Source organism: Nasonia vitripennis (genome assembly GCF_009193385.2).
Source record: "Nasonia vitripennis strain AsymCx chromosome 3 unlocalized genomic scaffold, Nvit_psr_1.1 chr3_random0005, whole genome shotgun sequence".
NCBI classification, from domain to species: Eukaryota; Metazoa; Arthropoda; class Insecta; order Hymenoptera; family Pteromalidae; genus Nasonia; species Nasonia vitripennis.
Genome location: NW_022279624.1, coordinates 1643462 through 1658937, shown reverse-complemented (window position 1 = coordinate 1658937; position 15476 = coordinate 1643462). Strand labels below are relative to the sequence as shown.

Genomic DNA, 15476 nt, shown 5'->3' with positions numbered 1-15476 from the left:
TGCCGGGTGTAGGGCTGGAACTCACGATCTTTGGATCAGAAGTCCGAAGCTCTAGCCTCTGAGCCACAACTCTTCTTACAATTTGATGCACAATTGCACCTAATAATTATCGCTAATAATTAGAATTATGTAATAAAATAATGTTTAAATGTAATTCGGTTTGGAGAGAATAAAAAAAGTAATAAATGTATGCTCTTTACTAATTAAAGTCCATAATTATTAATAATGCAACATTCTGAGCACGCGGCACGCGTGCTGTCGCTGTGCAGTCTCTGTGCCGTCGCGTACAGACGCCCTAGGACGCATGTCGAGACAGCAACTGGACGGCACAGTGACAGCACGACGTGCGGCACGTCAAGAGGATGTGTTACATTAATCAAATTTTAATTGTGAAAATAGTAATTTTCAAACTGATGTACGTTTGAGCAATCATCTATCATAGGGTACAACTCGTAATTAAATCATTTTGATAGTACACAGCGCCCTGAAGCTGTTTTTTCCATAGACAATTATCGGTCTCGGGACTTAGCCGAATTTTAAAAGATGCGCACGCGTGTCGTCCAAATGCCCCGTATATGATGCACCTGTGCCGCACGCATGCTGCACGCATGCCAGCACCTAGCTTCTTCAAGTGTCTGCACGCGTGCTCCTGGAATGCCATCGAAAAGCGGGCACGAGTGCCGAAATCATGCAGCACGCGCGTGCCGCCAACGTGCTGTCTCGCGTGTTGGTTCAAATTTTCGCGCGGAGCACGGTAATCCATCAAAATGACAGCACTGTGCGAGCACGCGTGTCGAGGCACGCATGCTCACGAATTGCTCAACGCATGCAGCGCGCGGTGCTGTCATAATGCTGGCACATTGCCGGCATGCAAACGTTCGCCCCAATAACATCACGTGCTGGGCATTTTTGGGGCATGCGTGCTCGTCACGCGTGCTGTCGATGTGCAGGCAATGTGCCGACATGCGTGGACAAAAATCTTTAAAATTTTTTCCCGCCACGCTGGACGGCACGTTGGCGGCATAGTGCGAGCACGCGTGCTCAGCACCCCAATAACATCACGTGCTGGGCATTTTTCGGGCATGCGTGCTCGTCACGCGTGCTGTCGATGTGCAGGCAATGTGCCGACATGCGTGGACAAAAATCTTTAAAATTTTTTTCCCGCCACGCTGGACGGCACGTTGGCGGCATAGTGCGAGCACGCGTGCTCAGCACGAGTGCTGTCAATATGACGACACGAAATGTTGACACATTGGCGACACAAAATGCCGATCCATGGCCGATTTTTCGAACGTTTGCATGCCGGCAATGTGCCAGCATTATGACAGCACCGCGCGCTGCATGCGTTGAGCAATTCGTGAGCATGCGTGCCTCGACACGCGTGCTCGCACAGTGCTGTCATTTTGATGGATTACCGTGCTCCGCGCGAAAATTTGAACCAACACGCGAGACAGCACGTTGGCGGCACGCGCGTGCTGCATGATTTCGGCACTCGTGCCCGCTTTTCGATGGCATTCCAGGAGCACGCGTGCAGACACTTGAAGAAGCTAGGTGCTGGCATGCGTGCTGCATGCGTGCGGCACAGGTGCATCATATACGGGGCATTTGGACGACACGCGTGCGCATCTTTTAAAATTCGGCTAAGTCCCGAGATCACCGATAATTGTCTATGGAAAAAACAGCTTCAGGGCGCTGTGTACTATCAAAATGATTTAATTACGAGTTGTACCCTATGATAGATGATTGCTCAAACGTACATCAGTTTGAAAATTACTATTTTCACAATTAAAATTTGATTAATGTAACACATCCTCTTGACGTGCCGCACGTCGTGCTGTCACTGTGCCGTCCAGTTGCTGTCTCGACATGCGTCCTAGGGCGTCTGTACGCGACGGCACAGAGACTGCACAGCGACAGCACGCGTGCCGCGTGCTCAGAATGTTGCATTATTAATAATTATGGACTTTAATTAGTAAAGAGCATACATTTATTACTTTTTTTATTCTCTCCAAACCGAATTACATTTAAACATTATTTTATTACATAATTCTAATTATTAGCGATGATTATTAGGTGCAATTGTGCATCAAATTGTAAGAAGAGTTGTGGCTCAGAGGCTAGAGCTTCGGACTTCTGATCCAAAGATCGTGAGTTCCAGCCCTACACCCGGCAGATTTTTTTTTCTTACATAAAATTTTTTTTATACTATATAACAAAATTTATTAATTATTTATGATGTAGATGCTTAGTTATGCGTTCTAACTAATTTTTATATGCGATAAAATCGCTCCCCGCCGGCCATATGCCTGCATACGAGGAGCATGCCGTGCCGTGCGAAAAATACGCGTCCACGAAATCGGGAACATGCGCGCAAAATGCCTGCATACGAACGGCATTATGCTCGCATTTTATCGGCACCCGTGCTGGACAGATCCACCACGGAAGCAAGCAAAATGCTCGGTCATATGCTCGTCATATGACTTTCATGTGCGGATGCAAGTGGACCGTCATGCGTGCCCATTTCGTGCCGGCACGTTTTCAGCATTTTCAGAGCACGCTGTTATCTGGGGCACGAGTGCTGTCAATATGACGACACGAAATGTTGGCACATTGGCGACACAAAATGCCGATCCATGGCCGATTTTTCGAACGTTTGCATGCCGGCAATGTGTCAGCATTATGACAGCACCGCGCGCTGCATGCGTTGAGCAATTCGTGAGCATGCGTGCCTCGACACGCGTGCTCGCACAGTGCTGTCATTTTGATGGATTACCGTGCTCCGCGCGAAAATTTGAACCAACACGCGAGACAGCACGTTGGCGGCACGCGCGTGCTGCATGATTTCGGCACTCGTGCCCGCTTTTCGATGGCATTCCAGGAGCACGCGTGCAGACACTTGAAGAAGCTAGGTGCTGGCATGCGTGCTGCATGCGTGCGGCACAGGTGCATCATATACGGGGCATTTGGACGACACGCGTGCGCATCTTTTAAAATTCGGCTAAGTCCCGAGACCGATAATTGTCTATGGAAAAAACAGCTTCAGGGCGCTGTGTACTATCAAAATGATTTAATTACGAGTTGTACCCTATGATAGATGATTGCTCAAACGTACATCAGTTTGAAAATTACTATTTTCACAATTAAAATTTGATTAATGTAACACATCCTCTTGACGTGCCGCACGTCGTGCTGTCACTGTGCCGTCCAGTTGCTGTCTCGACATGCGTCCTAGGGCGTCTGTACGCGACGGCACAGAGACTGCACAGCGACAGCACGCGTGCCGCGTGCTCAGAATGTTGCATTATTAATAATTATGGACTTTAATTAGTAAAGAGCATACATTTATTACTTTTTTTATTCTCTCCAAACCGAATTACATTTAAACATTATTTTATTACATAATTCTAATTATTAGCGATAATTATTAGGTGCAATTGTGCATCAAATTGTAAGAAGAGTTGTGGCTCAGAGGCTAGAGCTTCGGACTTCTGATCCAAAGATCGTGAGTTCCAGCCCTACACCCGGCAGATTTTTTTTTCTTACATAAAATTTTTTTTATACTATATAACAAAATTTATTAATTATTTATGATGTAGATGCTTAGTTATGCGTTCTAACTAATTTTTATTTAGCGTTATTTTTATATGCGATAAAATCGCTCCCCGCCGGCCATATGCCTGCATACGAGGAGCATGCCGTGCCGTGCGAAAAATACGCGTCCACGAAATCGGGAACATGCGCGCAAAATGCCTGCATACGAACGGCATTATGCTCGCATTTTATCGGCACCCGTGCTGGACAGATCCACCACGGAAGCAAGCAAAATGCTCGGTCATATGCTCGTCATATGACTTTCATGTGCGGATGCAAGTGGACCGTCATGCGTGCCCATTTCGTGCCGGCACGTTTTCAGCATTTTCAGAGCACGCTGTTATCTGGGACGCTGTTATCTGGGTGATGCAGGGTATAATTCATAACCACAAAGTTATAGTCCACATATAAGCTAGAGGATACGGCCCCCGAGGCCTTAATCAATATTCAAATCATCGTTGTTTCTAGGTATTTTTTTCCTCATTTCTTTATACGTGTGATAGCCCTTATTGTGACAAGGCGAATACCAAATTATCAAGTCTGTATTACATCTAAGTATTACACATTTAAGTATTTAACATTATCAAGTTAGTAGTTTTCATACAATCTTATGTATTTGATAACTATTTGATTATTAGTACAGTTTGTATAATATGGAGAGTGATGAAAAATAATGGATAAAAAATATAAATAATAATATTAAAGAATGTGGCCTGGTTCTCATAATTATCTAATAATAAAGAAGACAATTAAATTACTTGAAATGTAGTTCTAAGATATATAAGTAGTAGAGTAGTTAACTAAAGGATTGAATTTATTTTTCATTGAGAGTTCATTGAAGTATTTTTTAATCTTTCTTACGTTGTGTTGTTTGAAGTAAGTAATAAAACATTGTTTGTATTGCTTTTGACCAATTTTGCTTAATTTATATTAAACATTTTAGATTATTGAAAAACTTATATAAATTGGATTTTATTAATAAATTGACAAATACGTTTAATGTAGGATCTCACTGTAATTGCAAAGTATTGAACTTAGATGTAAAAGCTAATTATGTTGACAATTTTTAGACATTCAGTTTTAACGATATTTTATTTTACATTGTTTCTAGGTACAATTGAATAAATTGTTGTCTCAAATACCATTACAATGGTTAAGTTAATGGTTAAATATAGATTGATCTAGATACAAATATCCATACAATAAAACAATCAAATATCAAGACTTCTCACAAAGTGTCAAGCAAAATTAACATGGACGACATCAATGATAAATTTTGTTACATCTATAGTTCATCTTTAGAAACTAGAATACAAATTAAAGTGTATGTATTTGGAATTTTTATAAATAATTTTTGAGGAAATTCTATACTAAAATAAATGGCTAACTAAATAGCCTTTGGTTCTAAACCTATAAATAACCTTATAATAACAATAACATTATTTTTCAAAGTGAAAATATTGGTTTTATTGGTTCACATGCTTTTTTGTATTTATTTCATTTGATAAAATTTAATGCACTTAAAAAATATCATACAGTATCTCTAATTTTTAACTAACACCTAAGTTAAATTATTAGATTATATCTGTAACTTTATATTAATAAATAAACCAAAAAAAATTATTGGATTGAATATATAGTTGTTTGATTTTGGTTTTAGAATATATATATATATATATATATATATATATATATATATATATATATATATATATATATATATATATATATATATATATAAGTTGTAAACTTGTCATTTGTAAATAAACAAGAAAAAAAGATTCTGGTTTTGATTAGCAATGATTATGTAGAACTTCCTTATAAGTGTCCAAAAGTCAATTTAAATCCAGATTTTGGTCCACAATATAGCAAACAACAAAAGTAACTAATTTGCTTGTAATAAATAATTAAAACAAAATTAGGATAAATCGCAACATAGTGGCTTTCAACAATCTAATTATCTACCATTTTACAAAGTTCGAAGTTTATATGTCAATATCTGATTGAATAGAGTTCATGTCATGATTTATCATAATTTTATTTTCATTATTTGTTATAAGCAAATTAGATAATTTTGTCACCTGCTATTTGGACTCAATTAATTTTGTGTATAAAATCTTAACAAAATGAAGCTTTACAGAGGAACATTGGAAGGTAAAAGACATAGACCTGAATATGATAAATTATTGACGGATCCTTTACTAAAATACTCTGGATTATTTGGATCTAATTGTGGAAGAGGAGATCTAGCGGCATCACTTCAAGTATTTGCTAATGGAAGAACTTTAGCATTACCAGTTTATACTTCATATAAACATTTCACATCTAGATGGAAGTAAGTATATATGGATGATTCTGCCATAACTTGCACAAAGTCTTCAAAATATACGACAGTAAAATAAACTATTCTTAACTTCCAGGACTGCTTTTTAACTGTAATAATATTTGAGACAAGTACCTAAAGCTATACCAGAATAAAATAATTGTATAATAAGTTACCTATCTAATCAATGTCTAACTTAATATTTAGTATTACAAAACTGACTATATTTTGGCAAGTTTAGATTTGACATTTAGGTGATTATTAGCTTGCATAGCCTTAGATGATTAATGTGAAAAATTCTCTTCATACAAATTTGAATATCGAATATTTTATAGAGGAGGGTTTCCTCTATAAGACTCTATCCCTTGGCAGTAATCCAAGAATATTAATTTGAATACATACTTACTATAAAATAATGTTTTACTTAAAAAAAAACTTAAGTGCTAATTTAGTAGTTTCTAGTCTTACATAATTGGCTTTATAGAGTAGTGTTATTTTTTAACTTATAACAAAAAATCAAATCACATTTGCACAATTTTGAATTTTAGAACCATTCTATAGTTGAATTTTATAAATATAGTAACATATAGTTTAAAATTCTACCTATACCCTAGTGGAAAAAAAATGTAATAAATTGTAATAAATTGTAATAAAACGTAAAAAAATGTAAGAAAATGTAAGAAACTGTATCTTTTTGTTGGATTTCGGACCTTTTTTCTCATACGTTTTTGTACACTTTCTTACATTTTCAGATTTGTTAACTTTTTTTTACATTTTATTACATTTTATTACATATGTTATTTTACCGCCTAATATAGTCAATATATTTTTTTAATTATTAATTTTATAATAAAATGTAACAATGCATAAGAAATCGTAAGAAAAAGTAAAAGTATGTAAGCAGAAGTAAGAAAATATAAAATAAAAAAGTCGCCTTTTTCTTATATAATAGGCTTACAGACAATTTTTTACATTTTGTTATACTTTTTTACGTATTGTTATTATATTTGTCGTTTCAAAGAAGAGACCCCCATGAAATTCTGGATCAATGGATTGGTAATAAATTGTAATAAAACGTAACAAAATGTAATAAAATGTAGCAAACTGTAATAAAACGTAAAAAAGGTCTGAAATCCAACAAAAACGTACGAAATGGTACGATTTTTTACATTTTCTTATATTTTATTACACTTTATTACATTTTTTATTTCCACTAGGGTAGGTGGCATTATATGATACACTATAGCACTTAATAAGGTAAAAACTGAACCTCAAACAATCAGTTTTTATAATAAAATTAAATTTTGAAGAATGGCTTAAAAATATGGTATAGTTGGACACCATTTGACGCAATTGGACCAGTACTTGGACGCGGTCTTAGCCCTATGCTTTATGGAAATCGCGTTTTCGGTAAAGTTGGACAAAACTGGAAAAATTTGCTCTTATGTGACTTGAGTGCAGTCTTTCAAATTATCCTTGAGAGTTGATTTTTGTTAAAATGTTTCAAAATCATAAGTTCATTATGAGTAATGATGTTTACAAATCCATTTTATTTTTTGATATAATGTTTTTCATTTTATTGCAATTACAAATGTTTGAGTGCCCAAGTATAGATCTAAATTTTTATTTTGCCCAAGTATTGGGTATTTACCTTACTAGAATAAGTATAGAAGTAACTTTTTATTTATCACAAAATTGGGCATGGGTGCATCATAAATCCATTGTATTTTTTTGTACTTCAATGTTTGAGATTGAAATTCGTGATGGAGGGATTTTATGGAATTGAAATTTGAAGTTCATTATAGTAAGTGATTTTAAATATGAGCCTACATATTTGGCTTCAACGATTGATAGATGTAGTTAGTTAAGCCAGACATACATAAAACTGCTTGTACAATTGTTCTTCGAAAGTATCTGAGAAGTAGCCTCTTAAAATGTGCAAGTTATGGCAGAATCACCTTCTATTTTTAGAATTCATTAATTATTTTAAGAAAAATAAGTAATTTATAATAATATTTTAAATAATTCTAACTTCTCCAAAAATTTAATTTAATTTTAGTTGGAATCAATGGATAACATTACCAATTTCTTATGCTGACTTACCTAGATCAGCTCAATTATGTATTACATTATATGATTGTGCTGGTCCAAACAGACAAATACCAATTGGTGGAACTACGATTTCATTATTTGGAAAACACGGTGTCTTTCGACAAGGGATGCTTGATTTAAAAGTGTGGCCAGGAGTAGAAGCCGATGGCAATACTCCATCATCAACTCCAGGAAAAGCTAGAGATCATGGAAAAGAACAAATGCAACGATTAGCTAAGCTGGCGAAGAAACATCGTAATGGACAAATAAATAAAGTGGACTGGCTTGATAGGCTAACTTTTCGTGAAATTGAACTTATCAATGAACAGGAAAAAAGAGCATCTGATTATTTATATCTTATGCTGGAATTCCCAGAAATAATAATAGATGGTTTTCCAGTAAGCAAAAATAATTACCAATTAATATAGTTATTTATTGTATCATTCATATAGAATATAGTATATTGTGTACCAAGAGCATAAAGTAGGCTTTTTTAGACCGAGTGTGAAAATTGCAGTACGAGCCGAAGGCGAGGGCGTTTACGAGCCGCAGACGAGTACTGCCATATCCACACGAGGTCAAAAAGCCTGCTTAGCCCATGGTGCACACCATAGTTTTTGTAACGCATGTGTTGATTTCCGCGTTTTTTTGTGCCTATAAGCGGAACTAAAGTGACTTTTTTGACACGGTACGTCAAAGTATTTAGTTCTAGGTATGATATATGTGTGTGTGTGTGTGCAAATCCAGAAAAAACCGGACACTTTTGGGGGTCTGAGTGAACGAAAATGAAATTTGAGGGCACACCTCCCAGACCAGCTTTTTTGGGTTCTTTAGGCCACCCAGAACTGATTAAATAACTAAAATGTTGATCTAAAATTTTAAAACAAAAGTAGAAGTAATAAGATTTAATTTGAGCCCTAGATGGTTGAAATTGACAGCTGGGATTAAAAGTTATAAGGATTTTAAAAATGGGAAAAATCGCTAATTTTCGTAAAAAATCGAGAAATTGGTGATTGGCGATAAGTATTTCGTAATCACGGGAACCCAAGGTTTTTCGGGTTCTGGGTGGCCTAAAGAACAAAAAAAGGTTGGTCTGGGAGGTGTGTCCTCAAATTTCAATTTCGTTCCCTCAGTGTCCGGTTTTTTCTGGATTCGCACATATATGTGTCAGTACATGTTTTAATCATTTTTACGAATTTTTCAAAAAGCGGGCAAAAAAGTTTTTTTTAGCACATGCACGATTTTCGCGTTTTTTTGACCTAAAATTAGAAACAAAATTAGTCGTTTTCTGACCAGCGGGCGCAAATAGTTCATTACGATACGTGTGATTTAAATGGTTCTTTTTTACACAGCGCAGTTAGTACCCGAGCGTAGCAAGGGCGCTAGCCGCTATGCGCCGTGTAAAACTGACCCATTTGAGTCATGAGTATCGTATAAAATTTTATAGCACAGACTGCTAAAATCCGCAAGTCTCGCCTATTCGTGACTGAAGTAGTCCTTATTTGCACCGTGAGGTTAGTGCACGAGCGTAGCGAGTGTGATAAACACGGTGCAAAAAAGAACTACATTAGTCACAGGTAGGCGTGACTTAAACGCGAATGTTAGCCACACTGTGCTATAATAGTACATTACGATACGTGTGACTTATACTTAAAATTTTATACTCTTGACTTAAATGGTTCAGTTTTACACGGCGCTTAGCGCCCTCGCTACGCTTGGGTGCTAACTGCGCGGTGTAAAAAAGAACCATTTCAGTCACACGTATTGTAATGTACTATTATTGCACGCCCGACCGAAATGGCCACTTTTTGCGCCTCAAAAAAAAAATGAAAAACGCCCGCTAAAATTTTTCGGATAATATTTATAAATGTGTGTGTGTGTGTGTGTGTGCGCGCGCGCGTGTGTGTGTGCGTGTGGACAAAGTTGTATCAGTCCCACTCAATATGCCAAAGAAACGCAAAAATCCATACTTGTGTTACAAATAATATGGTGTGCACCAAGGGCTAGGTAGGCCTACTAAAAAAGCCTACTTTACGCCCTTGGTACACAATATTTTGCCAGCTCTTTTCAAGCCGATCAAAAAAGGCCACTTTATTTAGGGACGCTTTTTTGGTCTAAAAAACGCGGAAATCGTGCATGTATTACAAACAAATATTTGTTTCACTTTTCTGTTATACTATTGCAATATTGAAAGTTTGGTCAATTTGAATGTTGTAATGATACATATATATATTTTTTTTCAAGTATTTTATTGTGTATTATGAAAAAGATGGAGATGAAGTGGTTCAGCACCGATCTCAACCAGATGTTGTTACTCTTCCAGATTATGAAATTTTGCAAGTATGATTTATTTTTATGCATTAAATACTTTGTATTATTAACCTTTAAAAATTGCCTTTTTTAATACGTGCATGAAAATAGTATATAAACTTTTTCAAAATAATATTTTTGAAAATTTTTGGGAAAAATATGCCACTTTCGCCTTGCTTATTAGGGGCAAAAAGTGGGGTTTTCGGTCGCGTGTAAAATAATAGTATATTGTGTACCAAGGGAGTAAAGTGGGCATTTTTAGACCGAGTGTGGAGTTCGCAGCACGAGTCGAGGCGAGCGCTTTTGTGAGCCGAAGACTAGTAACAATGGTATAACAATAACTCGTATGCTTGTGTAGAGTTTTGAGTAAAATTAATTCATGTGTAGAATTTTTCCGTATAGGAAGATAAGTTTGTCTTAGCCCTTGGTGCACATTATATTAATTGTTATGCGCGGACGTATTTTCGTGTTTTTTTCGTACGTGTTAATCGGACTGACGTGACTATTTTTTGACACGGTAATCACGCTCTTATTGGAACAATATTAAAAAGCATAATTTTTCAATTTTTTCATAAATAATAAATAAGGCAAATATATCAAAATTAACGCTTTTTTAAAAAGCGGGCCAAAAAGAGTCACTTTAGTCCCGATTAATATGTACAAAAAAAGGTGAAAATCGTTTGTGTTTTATAAAAAATAATTATTTAGTTCTTTAACGTTTTGTGGTTTGCATAAAAAAAGAAGAAATTTGTAAGTTATATAATTATATCTATATTTTAAAAAGTCCATGACACTTTATCATCTACTGTTTCTTTTGTAGGAAAATTTAGTAGAAGTCAAACATCATAAATTAGCAAGAAGTTTACGAAGTGGGGGTAACACAAGAGAACTTAAACCAACCTCTACTGTACGAGATGCTTTAAATACTATATTATCATATCCACCTACCACCGCTCTTTCAACGGAAGAACAAGATTTAATTTGGAAATTCCGCTTTTATTTGTCCACACAAAAAAAAGCTCTTACAAAATTTGTAAAATGTGTCAATTGGAAAGTAGCTGGAGAAGAACGTCAGGCTTTAGAAATGCTTACTTTGTGGGCACCACCAGATCCCGAAGATGCTTTAGAATTACTTGGCCCAGCTTTTACACATCCTGCTATTAGAAGATATGCAATAGGACGTTTAAATCATGCATTAGATGATGATCTAATGCTATATCTGCTACAATTAGTGCAGGCATTAAAGTATGAAGATTTTGATAGTATTAAAGCAGCGAGTGAAATGTTCATTAAAAGTAAAGAATTATTTGATAAAAGTGAAAGGACAGATACAACTAACGAACTTACTACATCTACATCTATAACCACTGTAAGATTCATTCATATTATTTATTTAATTTCATATCAATTATAATGCATGAATACGTTTTCCATTCTTTCTATAGTCTACTGAATCTGAAAATGACCACTTTATGACAAATCAATTTGCTCAAACTGATTTAGCAAGTTTCCTTATAACTAGAGCTTGTCAAAATTCAACTTTAGCTAATTATTTATATTGGTATCTTTCAATTGAATGTGAAGATCAACCTGATGCAGTGATAACAGCAAAACAAGATAAACGTATTAGAGAGATGTACAATACAGTAATGAAGATGTTCTCGAATGCTCTCTCATGTGGTAATAATGTTTGGCAAAAGAGAAGAGCCTTTTTAACTAAACAAAAGATATTTATTGAACAACTAGTGTCACTTGTAAAAGCTGTTGCACGGGAAAGTGGAAATCGTAAAAGAAAAACAGAAAGATTGCGAGCTTTATTAGCTGATGCTGATGCCATCTTCAAAATTAACTTTTCTAATTTTGAACCTATACCATTTCCATTAGACCCAGATATTTCTATTAAAGGAATTATTCCTGAAAAGTGAGTTTATATATAGCTTTCGTTTCCATATTTGGAGTTCAATAACTTGTATATTCTACATTTAATTATATTATTAAAATTCTATTTTAGAGCTAGCCTTTTTAAATCAGCTTTGATGCCATCTAAATTAACCTTTCTGACCAGTAATAATACTGAATATATTGCTATTTTCAAACATGGTGATGATTTGAGACAAGATCAACTGATTTTACAAACTATAGCATTAATGGATAAATTGTTGAGACGTGAAAACTTAGATTTAAAATTAACTCCTTATAGGTAATTAAATTCAAGTATAAAATCACACATGCATGCAGAAAAAGTTAACAATCAATTTTTTAGAGTACTTGCTACAAGCACAAGACATGGGTTTTTACAGTTTATTGAATCCATCACAGTTGCAGAAGTATTAGCTAATGAAGGCTCGATATTAAATTTTTTCCGCAAACACCATCCTTCAGAAAATGGACCATATGGTGTTGTACCCGAAGTTATGGATACTTATATTCGAAGCTGTGGTAGATATTTTAAATTATTATACATCTTAAAGTATCAATATGTGTGTGTGTCTGTACACATACACACACACACACAAAATAATTTATATTGCTATATTCATGGACTATAGGGTTATGAAAACAAGTTCTTTTCAGTATGCTCATAGAATCCTATGTACTGAACATGTACATACTGAAAAGAACTTGTGCACATAACCCTATAGTCCATGAATAACATACAGTAATTATTTTGTTTAAAATCAAGTAACTTCTACTGCAAGGTCTATCCCGTTACCAAACGTGCTTGAAGCTCTTGTCATATAAACAACACTTTCGCCATTCGAAACCCGAAATTGCCTTCGCCAATGAAACAAGCTTTATAGGTTAAAATAATTTTGTTTATTCATATTCTACAGGAAATTTGCAAAAAAAAGGTATTCATGTGATTTCACTTAAAATGCTTCCATTTTGAGTTATAAGCCATTTTAGTTGTCAGAAAAAGCAAAACTTTAGGAAATACCAATTTTTGATACGGCCATAACTTGGAACTGGGAGTACTTCGAGGTCTGAAAATTTTTTGTGCTCTCCTGAGCGTTCACTGGACTAGTACTTATACCAATTTTAGCTGGGATTTGGAAAATTTCCCTATGGGTTGATGTGTGGAATAGCCCATATATATATATATATATATATATATATATATATATATATATATATTATATATAAAAGTCATGACCGGTTGTTGTGAAGCCAAGATAGACGTTTTGTGATTGGCTTGTGTAGTGTGCATGCGTCCAAGTCAGGAAGTCAAAACGTCTTTTCAGTCAGGGTGCTGTTCAAGCTCTAGTAAAATTAAAATATTTGTTACAGCTGGCTATTGTATTATAACATACGTTTTGGGAGTTGGAGATAGACATTTGGATAACCTTCTTCTTACAACATCAGGTAAAAATAACATACATAAAAAAACAAATTAGATACTTTCATAAGCTTCCCTTTGATTTACAAAATTTTAGCAAATTACAAAATAATGAAAACTATTAATTCTAGGAAAACTATTTCATATCGATTTTGGTTACATCTTAGGAAGAGATCCTAAACCTTTGCCTCCACCGATGAAGCTTAGCAAAGAAATGGTTGAAGCAATGGGCGGTGTTGGATCTGATCATTATCATGAATTTCGAAAACAATGTTACACAGCTTTCCTCCATTTGCGTCGACATGCAAACTTAATACTCAATTTATTTTCATTAATGGTAGATGCTAGTGTCCCTGACATCGCATTAGAACCTGATAAAGCTGTTAAAAAAGTACAAGATAAATTACGCTTGGATTTAAGTGATGAAGAAGCTGTACACTATGTGCAAAATCTCTTAGATTTATCAGTCACAGCAGTTATGGCAGCACTAGTGGAGCAATTTCATAAGTTTGCACAATATTGGAGAAAATGAAAAACAACAGCCAATTTAAAAAAATGTATATACCAACATAGCACTTGTGTGTAATGATTCAAAATAATTATAACTTGAATATGTATATAAACCGAATAAAATTTTTATACTTCTTTGTACATAGAAATAGCAATTCAAAATTATTTGTTAACTTATAACAATTAGTTTTCAACTTTTGGTCAAGTCATCTTATCTGCGTCATATGTAACTACTTATAATTAAGTGCATGTACTACAATATACATAAATTGTTATCTATATAAAATTTTAAAATAAATTTGGATGAATTATTAAACAACCTTTTTAATTGTTTATGTCATATACACATGTAAATACACACCTATAACAACATATACATGTAACATGTGTATGTACATACATATAAAGTATACATACTGTCTATTTAATATTTTAGATACAAAAATTACAGAACTGCAAATAAAGTTTTTGATTTTATGTGTGTGTGTGTGCGTGTGTTGTGATATATATGTATTTTAAACATTCTTTATTAGCAGTAGAAATAAAATAAAAAACAGTTAACCTTAAACATTGTTTACATGTATTAGTCAATGAATTAATTAATTATACTAAGAAATTAAGTAATGTATGCATTGGATAATCAGAAAGCATGTAGTAAATAACTTGAATGTTGCTATCCTCTATATGAAAGCTTTATTTTTCAAATTATTGAGTCAAAAACTGTGTACAGTTAATTTTTGTATAATATTCATGCGTTATATGAATAGTAATAAATGTACGTTACTCATCTTTATGCACTACATAAACATACTACACTTATTACTTGATTAAAACGTCAATACAAAGACTCGTCTCCAAAATAAGAATATGTAATAATGATAAACATTGGGATTTAAAAACTGAAAAATATAGATATGCTGTAAATCATTATGTAAAAGCCAACAAAATAGTTTTTAAAATTATATTATACAATAAGAAAAATGGTTAAAAATGTTATATGCTTTTAAAAAGCTTCTAATAGTGTATATTATATACTTATCCATTTATTATTATAATATATATCATAACTGAGTCAAAATTTTCTTTAACATACTCAATACTCCTCTTTCTCTTCCCTCACTCTCTCACTTTCTCTCTCTCTCTCTCTTTCTCTTTTGCACTTATTATATAAACACCATGGATAACACAAAGTTATTAATGAAATAATTTTTGTTTATTTGCATAGATATGCTGTTTTTCTACACAGTAAAAACTAACATTATAATGAGAGCCATTTTTTAATCCACTCATTGGATATGTATATCTTAAAAAAGA

At 34.3% G+C, this 15476-nt stretch overlaps 1 protein-coding gene across 13 annotated transcripts in view; it reads left to right on the top strand.

The window, feature by feature from the left end:
* Window positions 1-14478, top strand: part of LOC100119508 (phosphatidylinositol 3-kinase catalytic subunit type 3) — a 141650-nt gene extending 127172 nt beyond the window's left edge. The window contains exons 1-13 of one of the 13 annotated variants that reach the window (XM_032601788.1): window positions 3979-4467; window positions 4535-4616; window positions 4703-4915; window positions 5732-5926; window positions 7974-8403; window positions 10250-10345; window positions 11136-11684; window positions 11761-12236; window positions 12327-12515; window positions 12579-12754; window positions 13015-13116; window positions 13604-13678; window positions 13784-14478. In XM_032601788.1, the coding sequence (XP_032457679.1) occupies window positions 4845-4915; window positions 5732-5926; window positions 7974-8403; window positions 10250-10345; window positions 11136-11684; window positions 11761-12236; window positions 12327-12515; window positions 12579-12754; window positions 13015-13116; window positions 13604-13678; window positions 13784-14184 (2760 nt within the window). In that variant the 5' untranslated portion in view covers window positions 3979-4467; window positions 4535-4616; window positions 4703-4844 and the 3' untranslated portion in view covers window positions 14185-14478. Of the gene's footprint in view, window positions 1-3404; window positions 4468-4534; window positions 4617-4702; window positions 4916-5731; window positions 5927-7973; window positions 8404-10249; window positions 10346-11135; window positions 11685-11760; window positions 12237-12326; window positions 12516-12578; window positions 12755-12998; window positions 13117-13149; window positions 13168-13603; window positions 13679-13783 lie in introns of those variants that run through there. The other 12 variants (XM_032601791.1, XM_031925876.2, XR_004345242.1 and 9 more) reach the window with 12 other exon arrangements.
* The last annotated feature ends 998 nt before the right edge of the window (window positions 14479-15476 follow it).